The sequence below is a fragment of the Macaca thibetana genome, chromosome 12, assembly GCF_024542745.1.
Source record: "Macaca thibetana thibetana isolate TM-01 chromosome 12, ASM2454274v1, whole genome shotgun sequence".
NCBI classification, from domain to species: Eukaryota; Metazoa; Chordata; class Mammalia; order Primates; family Cercopithecidae; genus Macaca; species Macaca thibetana.
The window spans coordinates 34,201,248-34,217,499 of record NC_065589.1 but is presented as its reverse complement, the minus strand read 5'-3'; the positions used below and the strand labels follow the sequence as shown (position 1 = coordinate 34,217,499).

The window sequence follows — 16,252 nt, the reverse complement described above, 5'->3', positions numbered from 1 at the left end:
ACACACACCCAGTATTATAATGGTTAGGAGAAAATTAGAGCATTTTAGAGGGTTTTAGAACTGTCCGGCGAACAGCGCAGACGCAGGGCCCACCTGGCCTTGGGAGCCTTTAGTCATCCTGTGACTGTCCTAGGGCCGATGGTCAGCGCACGCAGGACAGTAGGGAACTTCTGGACCACTCCCCGAAGACCCAGGGGGCCCCTAGAGACAGGGCCCTGGAACCCCGGACGGAGTGGAAGGAAGCAGAAGCATTGTGAGTGGGGGGTGGCGGCATCAGCTCCGTGGGATCCTTTGCCCCCCGCCCCCGGGGCTGAGGGACGCGAGGAGGAGCGCGAGCGCAGCCGCACGGGGCACACCCGGATCCGCCTGGCGCGGGAGCCGCCCCCTTCCCGCGGCAGGTGGCGCGGGGCTGCGAGTCAAGTGCAGGACTCGGGCCAGTCTCTCCGGAAGACAAGACCAACCTCGAGTCGCGGCGCAGCAGGACGTGGGCTCTGAGAAGCGCGTGGCTCCGGCGACAAGACCCCAAGCACCTCGGCCGGTGGCCCGGGCCCGACCACCCCAGCTGCGCATCGTTACTGACCACAAGTTTGCCCAGGCCCAGCCAAGTTGGTGACTTGGAAGCTTCTCCCGGGCTCTGGAGGAGGGTCCCTGCTTTTCTCTACAGCCGTTCCGGGCATGGCCGGATTGGGGGCGTTACTCCACGTCTGGGGTTGGCTGATGCTCGGCAGCTGCCTCCTGGCCAGAGCCCAGGTAAGAGCCAGGGCTCCGCGACACCTGTTTTCGCGGAGCCTCCGGCGGCGATTTGGCTTTAGCAACACTGAGGCCAGGTGCGCGCGAGAGCTCATTCATGTTCACACATCCACACCCGCCCCGGCACGCACCGAGGCGCTCCCGGCAGGTGGTGGCAGGCAATTAGTGGAGCTTCAAAGATCTGCTTTAGTGGAGTGATGTCCTGGGGCATCCTGGCATCCGCAAAGTAAGGGGATATTTCAGAACAGCGGAGTCGTGGATCAGGAGTGTGAGGCCGGGAAGGTGAAGAAACTTTTCTTAAACTCCGTGGTCCCCATTTAATTAATCAAAACGGCTTTCGTCTGCTGGTAATTTACCATCGCTTTTGAGAATTTAAACTTACAGGATCGATTGTGATCACTATCTGAAAGAATAATTGGCTGTCTGTGATACAGAATCACACACCATTCAAGTTAGGAGACAGAATAAAAATACCAAAATACAGCTCATTTGTTAATGTTAAGAAGCGGTGGCTGTCACTTTCGTACTGCTAATATCATTTAGAGATTATCTGGGCGATCTTTCACAATGAAGCCTCTTTAATGTGCAAGGCACAATTCAGACGCACTTTTTTTTTTTTTTTTTTGAGTCAAATCAAATGCAGGGTTTACAGTCAGCTTTTCAGATGAGCTAGAGAGATGCATGTTGTGGTAGATGTTATGCAGTTCAAGAGCCCTGTGAATTTAAACTGAATCAAGGTATTTCTCTCCAATTCGGTAGGGGGTGCACCTAGACCATCAAATGAAGGCCCAGTAAAAAATTATTTCACCGTGAGAATGTAAAGCAGTGATTTATGTATTGATACTGTCTAAACTTAATACTATGTTCTCGGCTTTCAGATGACTAGTTTAAATTTCAATTATTCTAAAAGTGCAGTTTTAAAAACCTATTTGTTATAGACATAACCAGAGACATTAAAACTTAAAGGGGATTTCTAGAATATGTGCCATGCTAAAAGTGAGCTTTACTTAACATGACCAAGATGCTTCATGTAGATTTATTTTGTTGATAAATAAATTTTGTTAATAAGCAATTTGTGTGTCATACATTGACTAATAATATTAGCAATGGATACCTGAAAGTAAGGTACGCTTAAACCTGAAAAAATTCAATAAGTGACCAGAAGGAATATGAATGCATGGAAAAAAATTTGGTGATAAATTTCCATGACCGTTATAGAACTCTGGTAGTCTCTACTATACTTCCTACATTTCTATCTTGTAAGATATTTGGATAATTTGCTTAAAAATGGCATCTTCTTATACCTAAGAGGCAACTAACCATTTATTTTCTTTAGTGTTCTAGAATACTTTTTATAAGGAAATGGGGAGGTATTATTTTGTACAATACGAAAAAAGGCTTGGTGTGGTGGCTCATGCCTGTAATCCCAGACCTTTGGGAGATGGGAGGATCTCTTGAGTCTGGGAGTTCAAGGCTGCTCTGAGCTATGATCATGCCACTGCACCCCAGCCTGGCAACAAAATGAGACCCTGTCTTGAAGGAAGGAAAGAAAGAAAAGAAAGAAAAGAAAAGAAAAGAAAGAAAAAAGAAATCACCATGGGATTGTGGGCAGAATATTTTCTTTTTCTTTTGCTTTCAACAAAACCATTAGGACACTGAATACTTTTTCTATAATTTTAAACCAGGGTTTCCCAACCTTGGCATTATTGACATTTTGGGCTATATATAATAATTCTTTGTTTTGGTGGGGGCGGGGGTGTTGTCTTGTATATTGCAGGGTATTTAGCGCCATCCCTGTCTCTTACATCCAGTAGATGCTAGTAGCACCCCTCCCCCTAACTGAGACAACCAAAAATGTCTCTAGATGTTGCTATACATATTTTGGAAGGCAAAATCACTCCTGGTTGAGAATCATTGCTTTACACGGATTTCCATTTATATCTATAGATTATGAATTGCATAAAATGACAGTTTGTGGTATTACATTTGCCAAATTTTTGACATTTTAAACAAAATCTGGAGGTTAAATTCAAGTGATTTATATCGACAAACTGATACATTTTCTGACCTTCAGTTTCTTCATCTTCAAAAGAGTCATATTGGCCTAAGATTCTTTTAATTCTATAATTCTTGGCTTATTACTTTAGGTTACAGTCATTTTCTACTCTGAAATTCCATTAGTTAACCTGGAGTATAATAGAGACTAAATATATTCTGGGTATTATTTACTTCAAATATCAGTTGCTGATATTATTAGCTTAAGTATGAGAGACAAGGTATTTATGAAAAATGAGCCTGGCTTTATTAATTTTTTTAAGCGTACCCAGTTAATGATGAATATATTGGTAGCTAACACAGATATTTGAAAAAATAATTATAATATATTGATAGAAAACCAAAGGGAACTCACAGGCAGAATGAACTTGTGTAGAGTAAATATTTAGTATTCAGTAAACATTGGATCATACCATAAAATAGATGATATAGACTAGCGCTCATCAACTGTTTTAAGGGTCTCTGTGGTTTCTGGTTGGTAAAGATATACTTTTGTCTCAATGCACAACAGACATTTCTCAAAAGAAGACATTCATACAGCCAACAGACACATGAAAAAATGCTCTTCATCACTGGCCATCAGAGAAATGCAAATCAAAACCACAATGAGATACCATCTCACACCAGTTAGAATGGCAATCATTAAAAAGTCAGGAAATAACAGGTGCTGGAGAGGATGTGGAGAAATAGGAACACTTTTACACTGTTGGTGGGATTGTAAACTAGTTCAACCATTATGGAAAACAGTATGGCGATTCCTCAAGGATCTAGAACTAGATGTACCATATGACCCAGCCATCCCATCACTGGGTATATACCCAAAGGATTATAAATTATGCTGCTATAAAGACACATGCACACGTATGTTTATTGCAGCACTATTCACAATAGCAAAGACTTGGAATCAACCCAAATGTCCATCAGTGACAGATTGGATTAAGAAAATGTGGCACATATACACCATGGAATACTATGCAGCCATAAAAAAGGATGAGTTTGAGTCCTTTGTAGGGACTTGGATGCAGCTGGAATCCATCATTCTTAGCAAACTATCACAAGAACAGAAAACCAAACACCACATGTTCTCACTCATAGGTGGGAACTGAACAATGAGATCACTCGGACTCAGGAAGGGGAACATCACACACCGGGGCCTATCATGGGGAGGGGGGAGGGGGGAGGGATTGCATTGGGAGTTATACCTGATGTAAATGACGAGTTGATGGGTGCAGCACAGCAACATGGCACAAGTATACATATGTAACAAACCTGCACGTTATGCACATGTACCCTACAACTTAAAGTATAATAATAATAAATAAATTAAAAAAAAATAAAATAAAAATAGATACCCAATAAAAAAAAAAAACAAAAAAAACCCCATGCATTCATACATCATTACAGAGCCCAGCAATGCATTTTCTATAGTCAGATTATCACATGGTAATGAGGACCACTAGATAAACATGTTCAGTATTTTCTTTTACTGTGTTAGTGGATCCTCCTGGTAACAGACTGTGAGATGGAATTGGGGTGCCAGAGATGTATTAGGGGAGGAGGTAATGCTTGTGAAAGTTGAAAGGGAGAGGGAGAAGGATTGGACAGGGGTAACCTCAGACCAGCAAGCGAATCTGACAGTTTTGTCCAACTCAATGGAGAACCCTGGAGGAAAGGTTGCCCATCAGAGGAGTCCCCTGCTGTGAAAAAATGGCCACGTCTTAGAATTCCTACTCTTGACCTTCCAGTATAAAGATTCAGAGCCTACTAGAAAAATCAGAAGTCTCTTTCTGGGTGTGGAAAAATGGTAATCAGTGAGGCTACTTGCCAAGTACCAAATACTGTGCTAAGTACTTGATTCTCTCATTTAATTATCACAGTAACTTTATGAGATGGGCACTGTAATTGTTCACATTTTTATAAATGAGAAAATGGGGCTATGAGGTGTTAGATAATATACTCAACTCACACAAGCAGCCATGATTTATACTCTGGCTTTTATCTCTGGGGCCCACCCCTCCTACTGGTACCCTCATTGTGGAGATCAGCTGGGCACGGCTTAGTGACATTTTGTATACACATGTCCTCTGTCCCAGCAATCTCTGTCCCTGAGTCTCTATCCCAAGGAATTTCTCACCCAGGTCTATAATGATTCTCGCAGTAATTCTGTGATGTTAGAGAATTAGGGACAATCTGGGTGTTTGTAATGGGGTATTGTGCAGCAATAAAAAGCAATGGCTTAAATGTGCACAAATCAGCATGGACAAGATTGTAAAAACAGGATAACATGTGACACAGAAAGAATAGGATATATGGTATGATATCATTTACATACATTAAAATACATGCATATAAACAGTAATATATGTTTTATGAACATATTCAGATAAAAGATTTTGTGTGTGTGTGTGTGTGTCTCACATAAATGCTTGTATATGGGAGGTAGAGAAGTAGGAGTGGGGTATAGAGATAAAAGGGGATAAATCAACAAATCAAGTAGGCCTGCACTCTGCATCTCAATGCATGTGTTAATTGGAAATTGTGGTAATAATAAACAGAACTGTCAAAACTATTACTGGTGGAGTTAAGAATGAGGATGGCTGGGTGCAGTGGCTCATGCCTGTAATCCCAGCACTTTGGGAGGCTGAGGTGGGCAGATTACTTGAGGTCAGGAGTTAGAGACCAGCCTGGCCAATGTGGTGAAACACCATCTCTATTAAAAATACAAAAATTAGCTGGGCATGGTGGCTCATGCCTGTAATCCCAGCTACTTGGGAGGGTGAGGTGGGAGGATCGCTTGAACACTGGAGGAAGAGGTTGCAGTGAGCTGAGATCATGCCAAGTCCTAGAATACAGGCAGCTTCTCCAAAGTGGAAACTAGGGACTATCTTTGGCAGAGTCAAATGGAAACTTGACTGTTGATTATCTCTATACTGTGTTTATTGCCACAAACACTATTATAGTTAAAGATAAGAGAGTTGGTTTGTTCTCATTCTTTTCTGTTGACAACCAGGACTGTTTCCATTTGTCTTCTAGTTATAAGGAAGCCTTAAATCCCTGAGGAATGGGCTTCTCGGTGGCTGCATTGATTGTGAGTAGTCTCTTCAGCCCTGGTAGACCAGAGGCAGTGATATGGAAGGGTCCTAGGTGTGGCTTTTTCTTGCCAATGCACAGAGAGTAGGTTTCACTTTCCCAGAACTTCCTCAATTCTTTGTGACAAAATAAAATATTTTCAACCAGCATTCATGCATCTCACTTATTTTCCTGTCTTGAACTTCAGTTGGTTTTGTCATCTGCTAGAACCCATCTTGTCCTTTCTTTCCCCTCTGTTTTGTTTTTGTCTTTTCTCTGGGTTATTAATTAAGTTTTTAAACAGTCATGTGACTTTAGGTAGTTAATTTCATCTCTTGGTGTCTCCATTGGCTCCATTGTAAAATAGGACTTATTCATAGGATAAGCATTATAGTGACATCTACTCATAGAATGTGAGTCTTGAATTTAAAAATATACAAACAAAAAGCTTTAAGGTGCCTGATAACAAAATATGTGAGCTCTTTCCTCTTCTTTTATTAGAAGATCAGTCAAATTCTTTTTAATGGAACGATTATTAGATTAAGAATATTTCTAAGCATTAGTGGGAACTCCTGAAGGCTTTTAAATGGGGTGTGTATGTGTGTGAGAATTTTGCGAGGCTATTTTCTCTTCCTTTTATTTCTTATGGCTTCTCCTTCAGAACCCACATTTTTCTGATAGCAAATGGACATTTTCTTCATAACACTGATAGCTGTTATAATATTACATTTATTAATATAAGTACTTGATTAATATCTACCTTCTTCATTGCTTTTGCTCAAAATTTGTTTCCTTCTTGCTGATGGATATTACCACTTCACTTTTCCCAGTTGTTATTATCTCCCAGGATCGCACAGCTGTGCTGCATGACAGATGTATTGCCTAGAGGGAGTGACACTAGTTAGAAATGAATAGAACATTGACCATTGTTGCTATTATGTGTAGATATATAATTTGGCCTTCAGCCTGATTTTCTGTAATCTCAGATCCTCGTTGCCGATTGCTGGCAGGAAACGATCTTCTTGATGATTTCTCATGTCCAAAACAGGTCAACACTATTTCTAGAGTGATAATCATTGGCTGATTTCATTTCCTCATGAAATGAACTCCATCACTGAGTAGAGCTTCCACAGAATAGCCTTGAAAGGCAGAGGTAGTGCTGTGTAAGGACACTGTACTGGAAGACAGGATACCTGGCTGTAGTCCATGTTTTACTGTAAATTAGCTGGGTGGCCACAGATAAGTGGCAAAACTCTGGGTCTCATTTTGTCATATGTCAAGAGTATAAGGCTTCAAGTTCCATCATACCAGAGATTCAGATTTTTTCAGGTTATCAACAGCGGTAGCTTTAAAAGTAATGTTTTTGCTATATACATATAACAGGGGTCAAAAGCAAAAACTACCTGCATTTCTATTTAGTCTTTGTCTATGTGCTTGTTCAATTAATATATACTTTCAATTATGTCATAAATGAAATTTTATATATATTTTCACTTGACATTATACAATCCACTTTTTTCCATTTTCCTATGACTATTTTCCTGTCTTCTGCACTCATTCTCTTTCTCTCTCAGTACAGGCCCATCTCCTCTCCATCCCACTCAGATAATACTGTACATCTTCCACCTCTTTCTCCATAATTTTTTTGCTCATATAAAATATAAACACAGATGTAGTTATTTCATCCTTATTTGTTTAAAAAGTGACCACCACACACACACACACACACACACACACACACACACACACAGAGAATGCTTATAAACAATGCAGAAGACTGGCAATTTGAACTCATTAAATTATATTACAAATGACAGAGAGCCACCACTTGAATCTTGAGAGAGTGGTCCTCCTTTCATCTTGGAGTGTTGTTATCATAGTATGTTCTCCCCATGTGATGCCACTCTAGCAATTTTAGACACAGCTACATAGAAGTCATGATTACAGAAACTCCAAGAGCCAGCCTTAGCAGAGACAGCATTTGACACTATCAAGTGTCACTGATGTACAGAAAGAAAAATTAGACTTTAAGGAATGCAAGTGTAAAAAAGATTCAGTGCTCAGGAACTATAAAGTTAGTTACTTGAAAATGGAATTTGAGCTCTGTTATGATTTCAATAGTGCAAGAGCTATACTTAATTATTCTTGCATTAACCATTATTTTTATATTTTTGAACATTTTTAACATATGGAATATAAGATATTGATTAAATGGAACATGTATTATTTTTACATTCTTGAAGTTTTCTATGTGTTGCTGAAAACCATTTGTTTATCTGTATTACCTAATTAGCCACTTTGAACAATGTCACAACTAAAAGCTGTAAGGGTTGAAGAAGGAAGAAAGAAACACAAAAAGTGGCTCAACAGTCAAAGACAGGTTTATTTTGGAGAATAAACCTGGGAGGGGCTTCTGGCCAGTTTTGGTCAGGAGCATGCTCTCTTACAGACTAAAAGTATTTAAGGGTTCAGGGTGGGAGAGCTTATCATAGACTTGGACTGCTTCTGTGCCTCTTTGTCTTGCTTATTTGAGAGGGATAGTTTTTGTGTTTGTTCCCATACATCTTCCTCCACCTGCAGGCATATCCCCCAAGTCTGCTTTTAGCTTCCCCATCTTAGTGCACCTAATGGGAAAGGAATATGCTGATTAGGGTCCACTGTTTTACGGGGGCTCATTGTATGAGTGTGAAGCTTGGTGGTTACTCAAGAGACTTTCCCCCTCCTTCTGTGCCCAAGCTGTCTTATCTTTGTTTTACTGTCGGCTCTTTCTGGTTACTTGTTGTTAGAAGAGAAGTGATTTCCTTGAAATGCGTGAGGTTAGAAAGGGAGCTAGAACTTAAAATGGTGGTATTTGTCCAAGATGACGGTGCTCCTGCTCTGTCAAAAGCAACTAAAAGTGGAGGTAACATTCACTCCATAGCCCATTTTCTTAATATATATGGTGACAATAGTAGTTAGTGATATTTTTGTATTCAGTCTTGTCCATGTATAGATATAATATATCCTACATGGTTACATTCCTCATAGTATTCCCCCAAGTTCAGTAAAAGCAATAATCCATGCACTATTTCTTTTTCTGATTATCTTTTGAGTCCTTTGTCAGCTAATGAGGATAGTGAATTTTTTTTCAGTTTTTTTCTATTGGAATATCTATTAGAATAGGAAATTTTGGGTTGATATAGCCTCAGTTCTCAAACTTTATTCCAAAATTTTTATTCACTAGAACAAAAATGGGCAAACTATGGTCTGTTATCCAAATTCATTCCATCATCTGTTTTTCTATGCCTCATGAGCTAAGAATGATTTTCACATTTTTAAGTCATTGAATAAAAATCAGAAGAAGGACCGAGGTTAACAGTAAAAGTGAAGTCATGTTGATAGCTTGCACTATTGATAGGTGAGTGGCACTTTACTTCTGTGGTCTTCCTTTTCAAAATATATTGGCCCAGTTCCATAATGAGAAAACCATAGAAAAAACCTATGGTTTTCTCATTATGGAACTGGATCTTTGACAAACCTGAGAGAAACAAGAAATGGGGAAAGGATTCCCTATTTAATAAATGGTGCTGGGAAAATTGGCTAGCCATAAGTAGAAAGCTGAAACTGGATCCTTTCCTTACTCCTTATACGAAAATTAATTCAAGATGGATTAGAGACTTAAATGTTAGACCTAATACCATAAAAATCCTAGAGGAAAACCTAGGTAGTACCATTCAGGACATAGGCATGGGCAAAGACTTCATGTCTAAAACACCAAAAGCAACGGCAGCAAAAGCCAAAATTGACAAATGGGATCTCATTAAACTAAAGAGCTTCTGCACAGCAAAAGAAACTACCATCAGAGCGAACAGGCAACCTACAGAATGGGAGAAAATTTTTGCAATCTACTCATCTGACAAAGGGCTAATATCCAGAACCTACAAAGAACTCAAACAAATTTACAAGAAAAAAACAAACAACCCCATCAAAAAGTGGGCAAAGGATATGAACAGACATTTCTCAAAAGAAGACATTCATACAGCCAACAGACACATGAAAAAATGCTCATCATCACTGGCCATCAGAGAAATGCAAATCAAAACCACAATGAGATGCCATCTCACACCAGTTAGAATGGCGATCATTAAAAAGTCAGGAAACAACAGGTGCTGGAGAGGATGTGGAGAAATAGGAACACTTTTACACTGTTGGTGGGATTGTAAACTAGTTCAACCATTATGGAAAACAGTATGGCGATTCCTCAAGGATCTAGAACTAGATGTACCATATGACCCAGCCATCCCATTACTGGGTATATACCCAAAGGATTATAAATTATGCTGCTATAAAGACACATGCACACGTATGTTTATTGCAGCACTATTCACAATAGCAAAGACTTGGAATCAACCCAAATGTCCATCAGTGACAGATTGGATTAAGAAAATGTGGCACATATACACCATGGAATACTATGCAGCCATAAAAAAGGATGAGTTTGTGTCCTTTGTGGGGACATGGATGCAGCTGGAAACCATCATTCTTAGCAAACTATCACAAGAACAGAAAACCAAACACCGCATGTTCTCACTCATAGGTGGGAACTGAACAATGAGATCACTTGGACTCAGGAAGGAGAACATCACACACAGGGGCCTATCATGGGGAGGGGGGAGGGGGGAGGGATTGCATTGGGAGTTATACCTGATGTAAATGACGAGTTGATGGGTGCAGCACAGCAACATGGCACAAGTATACATATGTAACAAACCTGCACGTTATGCACATGTACCCTACAACTTAAAGTATAATAATAATAAATAAAAAAAAAAAAAAAGAAAAAACCCAACTGTGGGACATTATACAAAATTTCTGATTAGTGTTCCTCAAAACTGTTAAGATAATTAAAAATGAGGAAAGCCTGAGAAACTATCACAACCAAGAAGAACCTAAGGAGATATGACAAGTAAACATGATGTGGTGTCTTGATGAGACCCCAGAACAGATGAAGGATGTTAGGTAAAAACTAAGAAAATCTGAATAAAGTACCAACTTAGTGAATAACAATATATCAATATTGATTGATTAATTATGACAAATATACCTACTAAGATTTTAATAAGGGGAAACTGAGTGTTTATGGGAACTCTGTACTATCATATAACTAAATTTTTTCTGTAAATCTAAAACTATTCTAAGATTTAAAACATTTAAAAGGGGATTTTATTGTATTTTAAAAGGATAATATTTTGTAGATGTGAAGATTAAATAAAATTAAAATTTCAGTGTTAATAAAATTTTATTTGAACACAGCCACATTAATTCACTTACTTATTGTCTATAGTGATTTTATGCTACATAGCAGAGTTGACTGGTTTAGACAGAGCACCGCTTCACATGGCTGTTTGGTGCATTCTGAATTGCAGTGACTCAGTCATAACTTGACACATTTCAAGTGCTACATGTATTGCTCTACATTTTCACTTTACTTTTTTCACTACCAGGGAGAACCCATCATGTCAATATAAGAAGAGAAAAATGGACTAAATATTCTGCTTCTAAAGGCACAGTGTACGTGGATTTTTTTTGCTATCAAATAAAATGGAAAAGCATCGTATTTATTATTCAGTGACACCACAGCTGTGCTAATAGAATACAGTATATGTTGACATTCCCAGATTAAGCAATCATTACAATATTCCCAGCTGATAGCACAGCATTCAGTCAGAAAAAATTAGAACATTTAAGATGAGATATCTCATCACATAACTTCTTTTAAAAAATGAGGCTGCAATAAAAGTAAAGTTCAAAGTAAGGTTGTCATTTGTTAGCTAAGCAAGGAAAGCCATTTACCAATGGTGAACTAATAAATGGGTTAAATCATATTTGATTGTAGCAGGCATGAAATGTGTCTAGAAAAAATAACTAGTTTAAAACTACTTACCTTTTGAAAAGAATGGAGTTGAGGATGTTGTAGCAACACCAATAATCAATTAAAAAACAAAGCAAATGATTTTAAGGGGTTTTCCTTGGCTCTTGATGAGTTAACAAATGTTACTGATATTAATCAGTTGTTTATTTGAGGAGTCACTGCTGAGTTTGGTTTACTGAAGCGTTTGCCTTGAAAAATAGTCTGCGTGGGAGAACATTTTCAAAGAATTTGAGAAAATGACTAATTTAGTTCAACCTGAAATGGAGTGTTAAAGACGTGTTAAAAATGATGGTGTTAAACCTTTGTGTGGAAGACCAATCCAAAGCTCATGAAAATATAAAGCATTTAAAATCAATGGTTATTTATTGTATGATTTATCTGGAAGTGCTTTGTAGGAAATATTTGAATCTATCATGTGTTATTGAACCAATAATGCCAATGGCCAACTTTGTTCACCCTTACGAACTTAATTATCATCAGTTCTTTAAATTTTGGCAGAAATAGAAGCCACATACTTTGACTTGCCCTACTATGGCTTAGCCATGATAAAGCTTACTATGATTTTTCTGAGCTCAGGGTTAAAATGTTGAAATTAGGTGAACTACTTTTTCAAGCTATCTGCTGTTCTGTATGTGATGGTTGATACAGAGGGTCAACTTGATTGGATTGAAGGATACAAAGTATTGATCCTGTGTGTGTCTGTAAGGCTGTTGCCCAAGGAGATTAATATTTGAGTCAGTGGGCTGGGAAAAGCAGACCCACCCTTAAGCTGGGCAGTCACAATTTAATCAGCTGCGAGCGTGGTTAGAATATAAACAGGCAGAAAAAATGTGAAAAGAGAGACTGGCCTAGCCTCCCAGTCTACATCTTTCTCCCGTGCTGGATGCTTCCTGCCCTTGAACACTGGACTCCAAGTTCTTCAGCTTTGGAACTCAGACTGGCTTTCCTTGATCTTCAGCCTGCAGATGGCCTATTGTGGAATCTCGTGATTGGTGAGTTAATACTTAATAAACTCCCCTTTATATATATATATCTATTCCATTAGTTCTGTCCCTCTAGAGAACCCTGACTAATGCAATGTACCTCCCAATGAAGACTGGAAAAGAAAGAAGGGATGAAGAAAAATATAGCTTAGTTTTAGGTCTAACAAGAGTCTCTTGATCTTTGGTACTTTTTTTTTTTTTTTACAAGGGGTTTATAATTCAGTAATGATGGATGAATCTCATATTAGTTTCAGGAAATTTGTTAAAGCTGCCAAAATGTCCTTCCTAGATTTCATTATTTATCTCTTGAAATGCATTAAGGATCCATTTTACATACAGTGTAAAATTAGTCTTTTTTGTTATAATCCTGGAAGCTGAGTAACTAGGCATGTGTATAAAGAAAGAAGAGAGAGAAAATTCCTGTGCCAAAATTTGTAACTGGGGTGTAGCTAGATGTTTTTTCTCTTGGAGGCAATCTAGTTCATTTGCAAGAAATGGTGTTGAAAAGACATGGATTTATTTATTTGAAAAATTCCAGGTCTGTTTGTTATAATAAAGCTGGTCATAAAAACACAAGTACTTGTTAAGAGAGAAGTACTGTTCAAAGACGGGAATCTTTTTTTTTTTTTTTTTTTTTTTGAGATGGAGTCTTTCCCTCTCGCCCAGGCTGGAGTGCAATGGCACAATCTTGGCTCACTGCAACCTCCGCCTCCTGGGTTAAAGCGATTCTCCTGCCTCGGCCTCCTGAGTAGCTGGGACTACAGGCATGTGCCACCATGCCCAGCTACAAAGGTGGGAATCTATGGTCTAATAGGAGGCGAACATCATTAGAATAAGCTGGATAAAATAAGAGAAGCTAAATAGAAAATCCAGGAGTAACTGTGCAAGTCAGCCATATCTTGAGGGGAGAAAGAAAGGCAAAATATCACAGAAGTAGATCAGTCTTGCTTATCATTGCAAAACATGAAAAATCAATTTTAACTTTATGTTAAAATACAAATACCTTATGAGCAATTTTAGCTTTATTCTGTTGATTCTGTTATTTGCAGATGTTAGCAATACTTTTATAGGAAAGTCACTAGAATTCACTAGAAACTATTAAAACTAAAAAAAGTTCAGTAATGTCACCAAGAATGACATTAAAAATAGGAAATAAAATAGCTTCCTTATGTGTAAAAAAACTGCCACTTAGCATAATAAGAATATCCTATTAGTAATAGCGATCAAAAATAAAATAACTAGAAATGAACGGAAGAATTATGCTGAACCTGTATGACAAAAAGAAAGCTTTACTAAAGCTTAAAAAGATAAACATTAAATAAATGAGGAAATATACCATATATTTATCAAAGGAGGATAAAGGGAATGTCTCATATTTTCAGGAACCTATACAAGTTGTGAAGGACTACCTAATGCATGATTTCTTTTGCACTCAATTTTCTTTTTGCTAACGAAGTAGTCTTAATATATTTGACCTTACTTTAGCTCAAATACTATATTGCACTTAATTTATAATTAACTTAAAATTTAGTTGGTGTTTTTCGTGGTTATAGTCATGAAACTAAACAATTCCTGATAAACTTTAGCAGATGAATTTTAAAAAATCTGTGTTTTGGGAGAATTATAGATTCACATGCAATGTAAGAAATAATACAGATACTAAATACCTTTCATATACTTTGTCTCAATGGTAACATCTTTCATTACTATAGTACAATATTACAATCAGGAAATTGACATTGATATAATCCCTCTGTCTTATGCAGATTCCATTGGTTTTATACATACTTGTGTGTGTGCACGTGTATTTGGTTTATGCAGTTTGATCACATGTAGAGTTGCATGTGATCACCACCACAGTGAAGATATAGAATAGTTCCAGCACAGGAATCCTTTCATAGCCACGACCACTTACTTCTCCCTTCCTCGCAACACCTGGCAACTGCTAATCTGTTCTTTGTCTCTGTAATCATTATATGACTCTTAAAAATTTAACCATGCTTTGTTTCTAAGTAGTAATTGGAGCTCTACAAATATCTGTAATAAATTCACATGTAGTTAAAATATAAGAGAAAAGGATGAGCAATAGCTTTGAAGGATGACAGCTCAATGTGATCGCATTCTTAATGTTTTCATTTAACTATGTGTGAGCCATACCACAGATAGGTACATGGTTTTCTTAAATCATTTTCAATTTACTTCTTGCATGAACAGGGTCATGGAAATTTTTAGAATTTGTAGTCAAATGTGCAAAATCAACTGATCTTCAGATTTATTTTGAATTAGAGTTCATTATGTGAAAGGATTAAAAACTTAAGAAGCCAAGACATTTTCATATTGTGTGTGTGTGTGTCTCTGTGTGAGTATGCATGCTTCCTTGTGTGTGTTTGTGTAATGTATTTATGCTGTATATATTATCTGTTTTTCTTTTTTTATGTTGACTTTAAAAAGGACTAAACAAAAATAGTTTCATGGTTCATAATTTAAAGATAGATGATTCAGTAATATATTTCTGAAAACTATATTGTTTATTATAACAGATTCCCTTATTTTAAAGCAATATTACAGACAATACATTCTAAATAATTAAAAACATGTTTTCATTGTTAAACCTCCTTTAGAACATAAAAGCTTCAGCTACCCTCAAGGGAATCACACTCGTGAGAGTGACATTGGCATTTAAGAAAAGGAAAATAAAATAATTATAAGTTCATATGAACTTTTTTGAGATCTGTGGGAAAACATGGAGTAGAGAGTTCATAAAACTGATTTGTTACTTGGCCCATTCATACTGGAGTATATGAGAAACCCTGAATTCCAAGCAAAATTCCTTCTTATAGACCAGCTCAGTTTTCTCTCAGGCTATGGAAAGTAGAATGGCTAGCTGTGTTAGAGTTCTTCAGGGATCAGAACCCCCATGGGATATATATACAAACAGATTTACTGTGAGGAAGTGATTTACACAATATGGAGACTGAGAAGTACTAGGATTTGCTGTTGTAGCTGGACCAGCTGCAGACAAAACTCAGACACCAAGTTAAAGAAGGAAGGGATTTATCCGGCCGGGGGTATTGGCAAGACTCCTGTCTCAAGAGCGAAGCCCCCTGAGTGAGCAATTCCTGTCCCTTTTAAGAACTCACAACTCTAAGGGGTACACGTGAGAGGGTCGTTATTGATTGAGTAAGCAGGGCGTATATGACTGGGGGCTGCATGCACCAGTAATTATTTCGGTACAAAACAGGATAGGGATTTTCACATTGCTTTTCAATACAAAGTCTGTAATCTATAGATAACATAACCGATTAGGTCAGAGATTGATCTTTAACTACCAGGCCCAGGGTGTGGCGCCAGGCTGTCTGCTTGTGGATTTCATTTCTGCCTTTTAGTTTTTACTTCTTCTTTCTATGGAGGCAGAAATTGGGCATAAGACAATATGAGGGGTGGTCTCCTCCCTTACTGTAAGCAAGCTGAAGATCCCGGAAAG

At 38.1% G+C, this 16,252-nt stretch overlaps 1 protein-coding gene across 1 annotated transcript in view; it reads left to right on the top strand.

The window, feature by feature from the left end:
* Positions 1-424: 424 nt before the first annotated feature.
* Positions 425-16,252, top strand: part of PTH2R (parathyroid hormone 2 receptor) — a 95,963-nt gene continuing 80,135 nt past the window's right edge. The window contains exon 1 of the mRNA XM_050752644.1: positions 425-750. Coding sequence (XP_050608601.1) covers positions 676-750 — 75 coding nt within the window. The 5' untranslated portion in view covers positions 425-675. The remainder of the gene's footprint in view (positions 751-16,252) is intronic.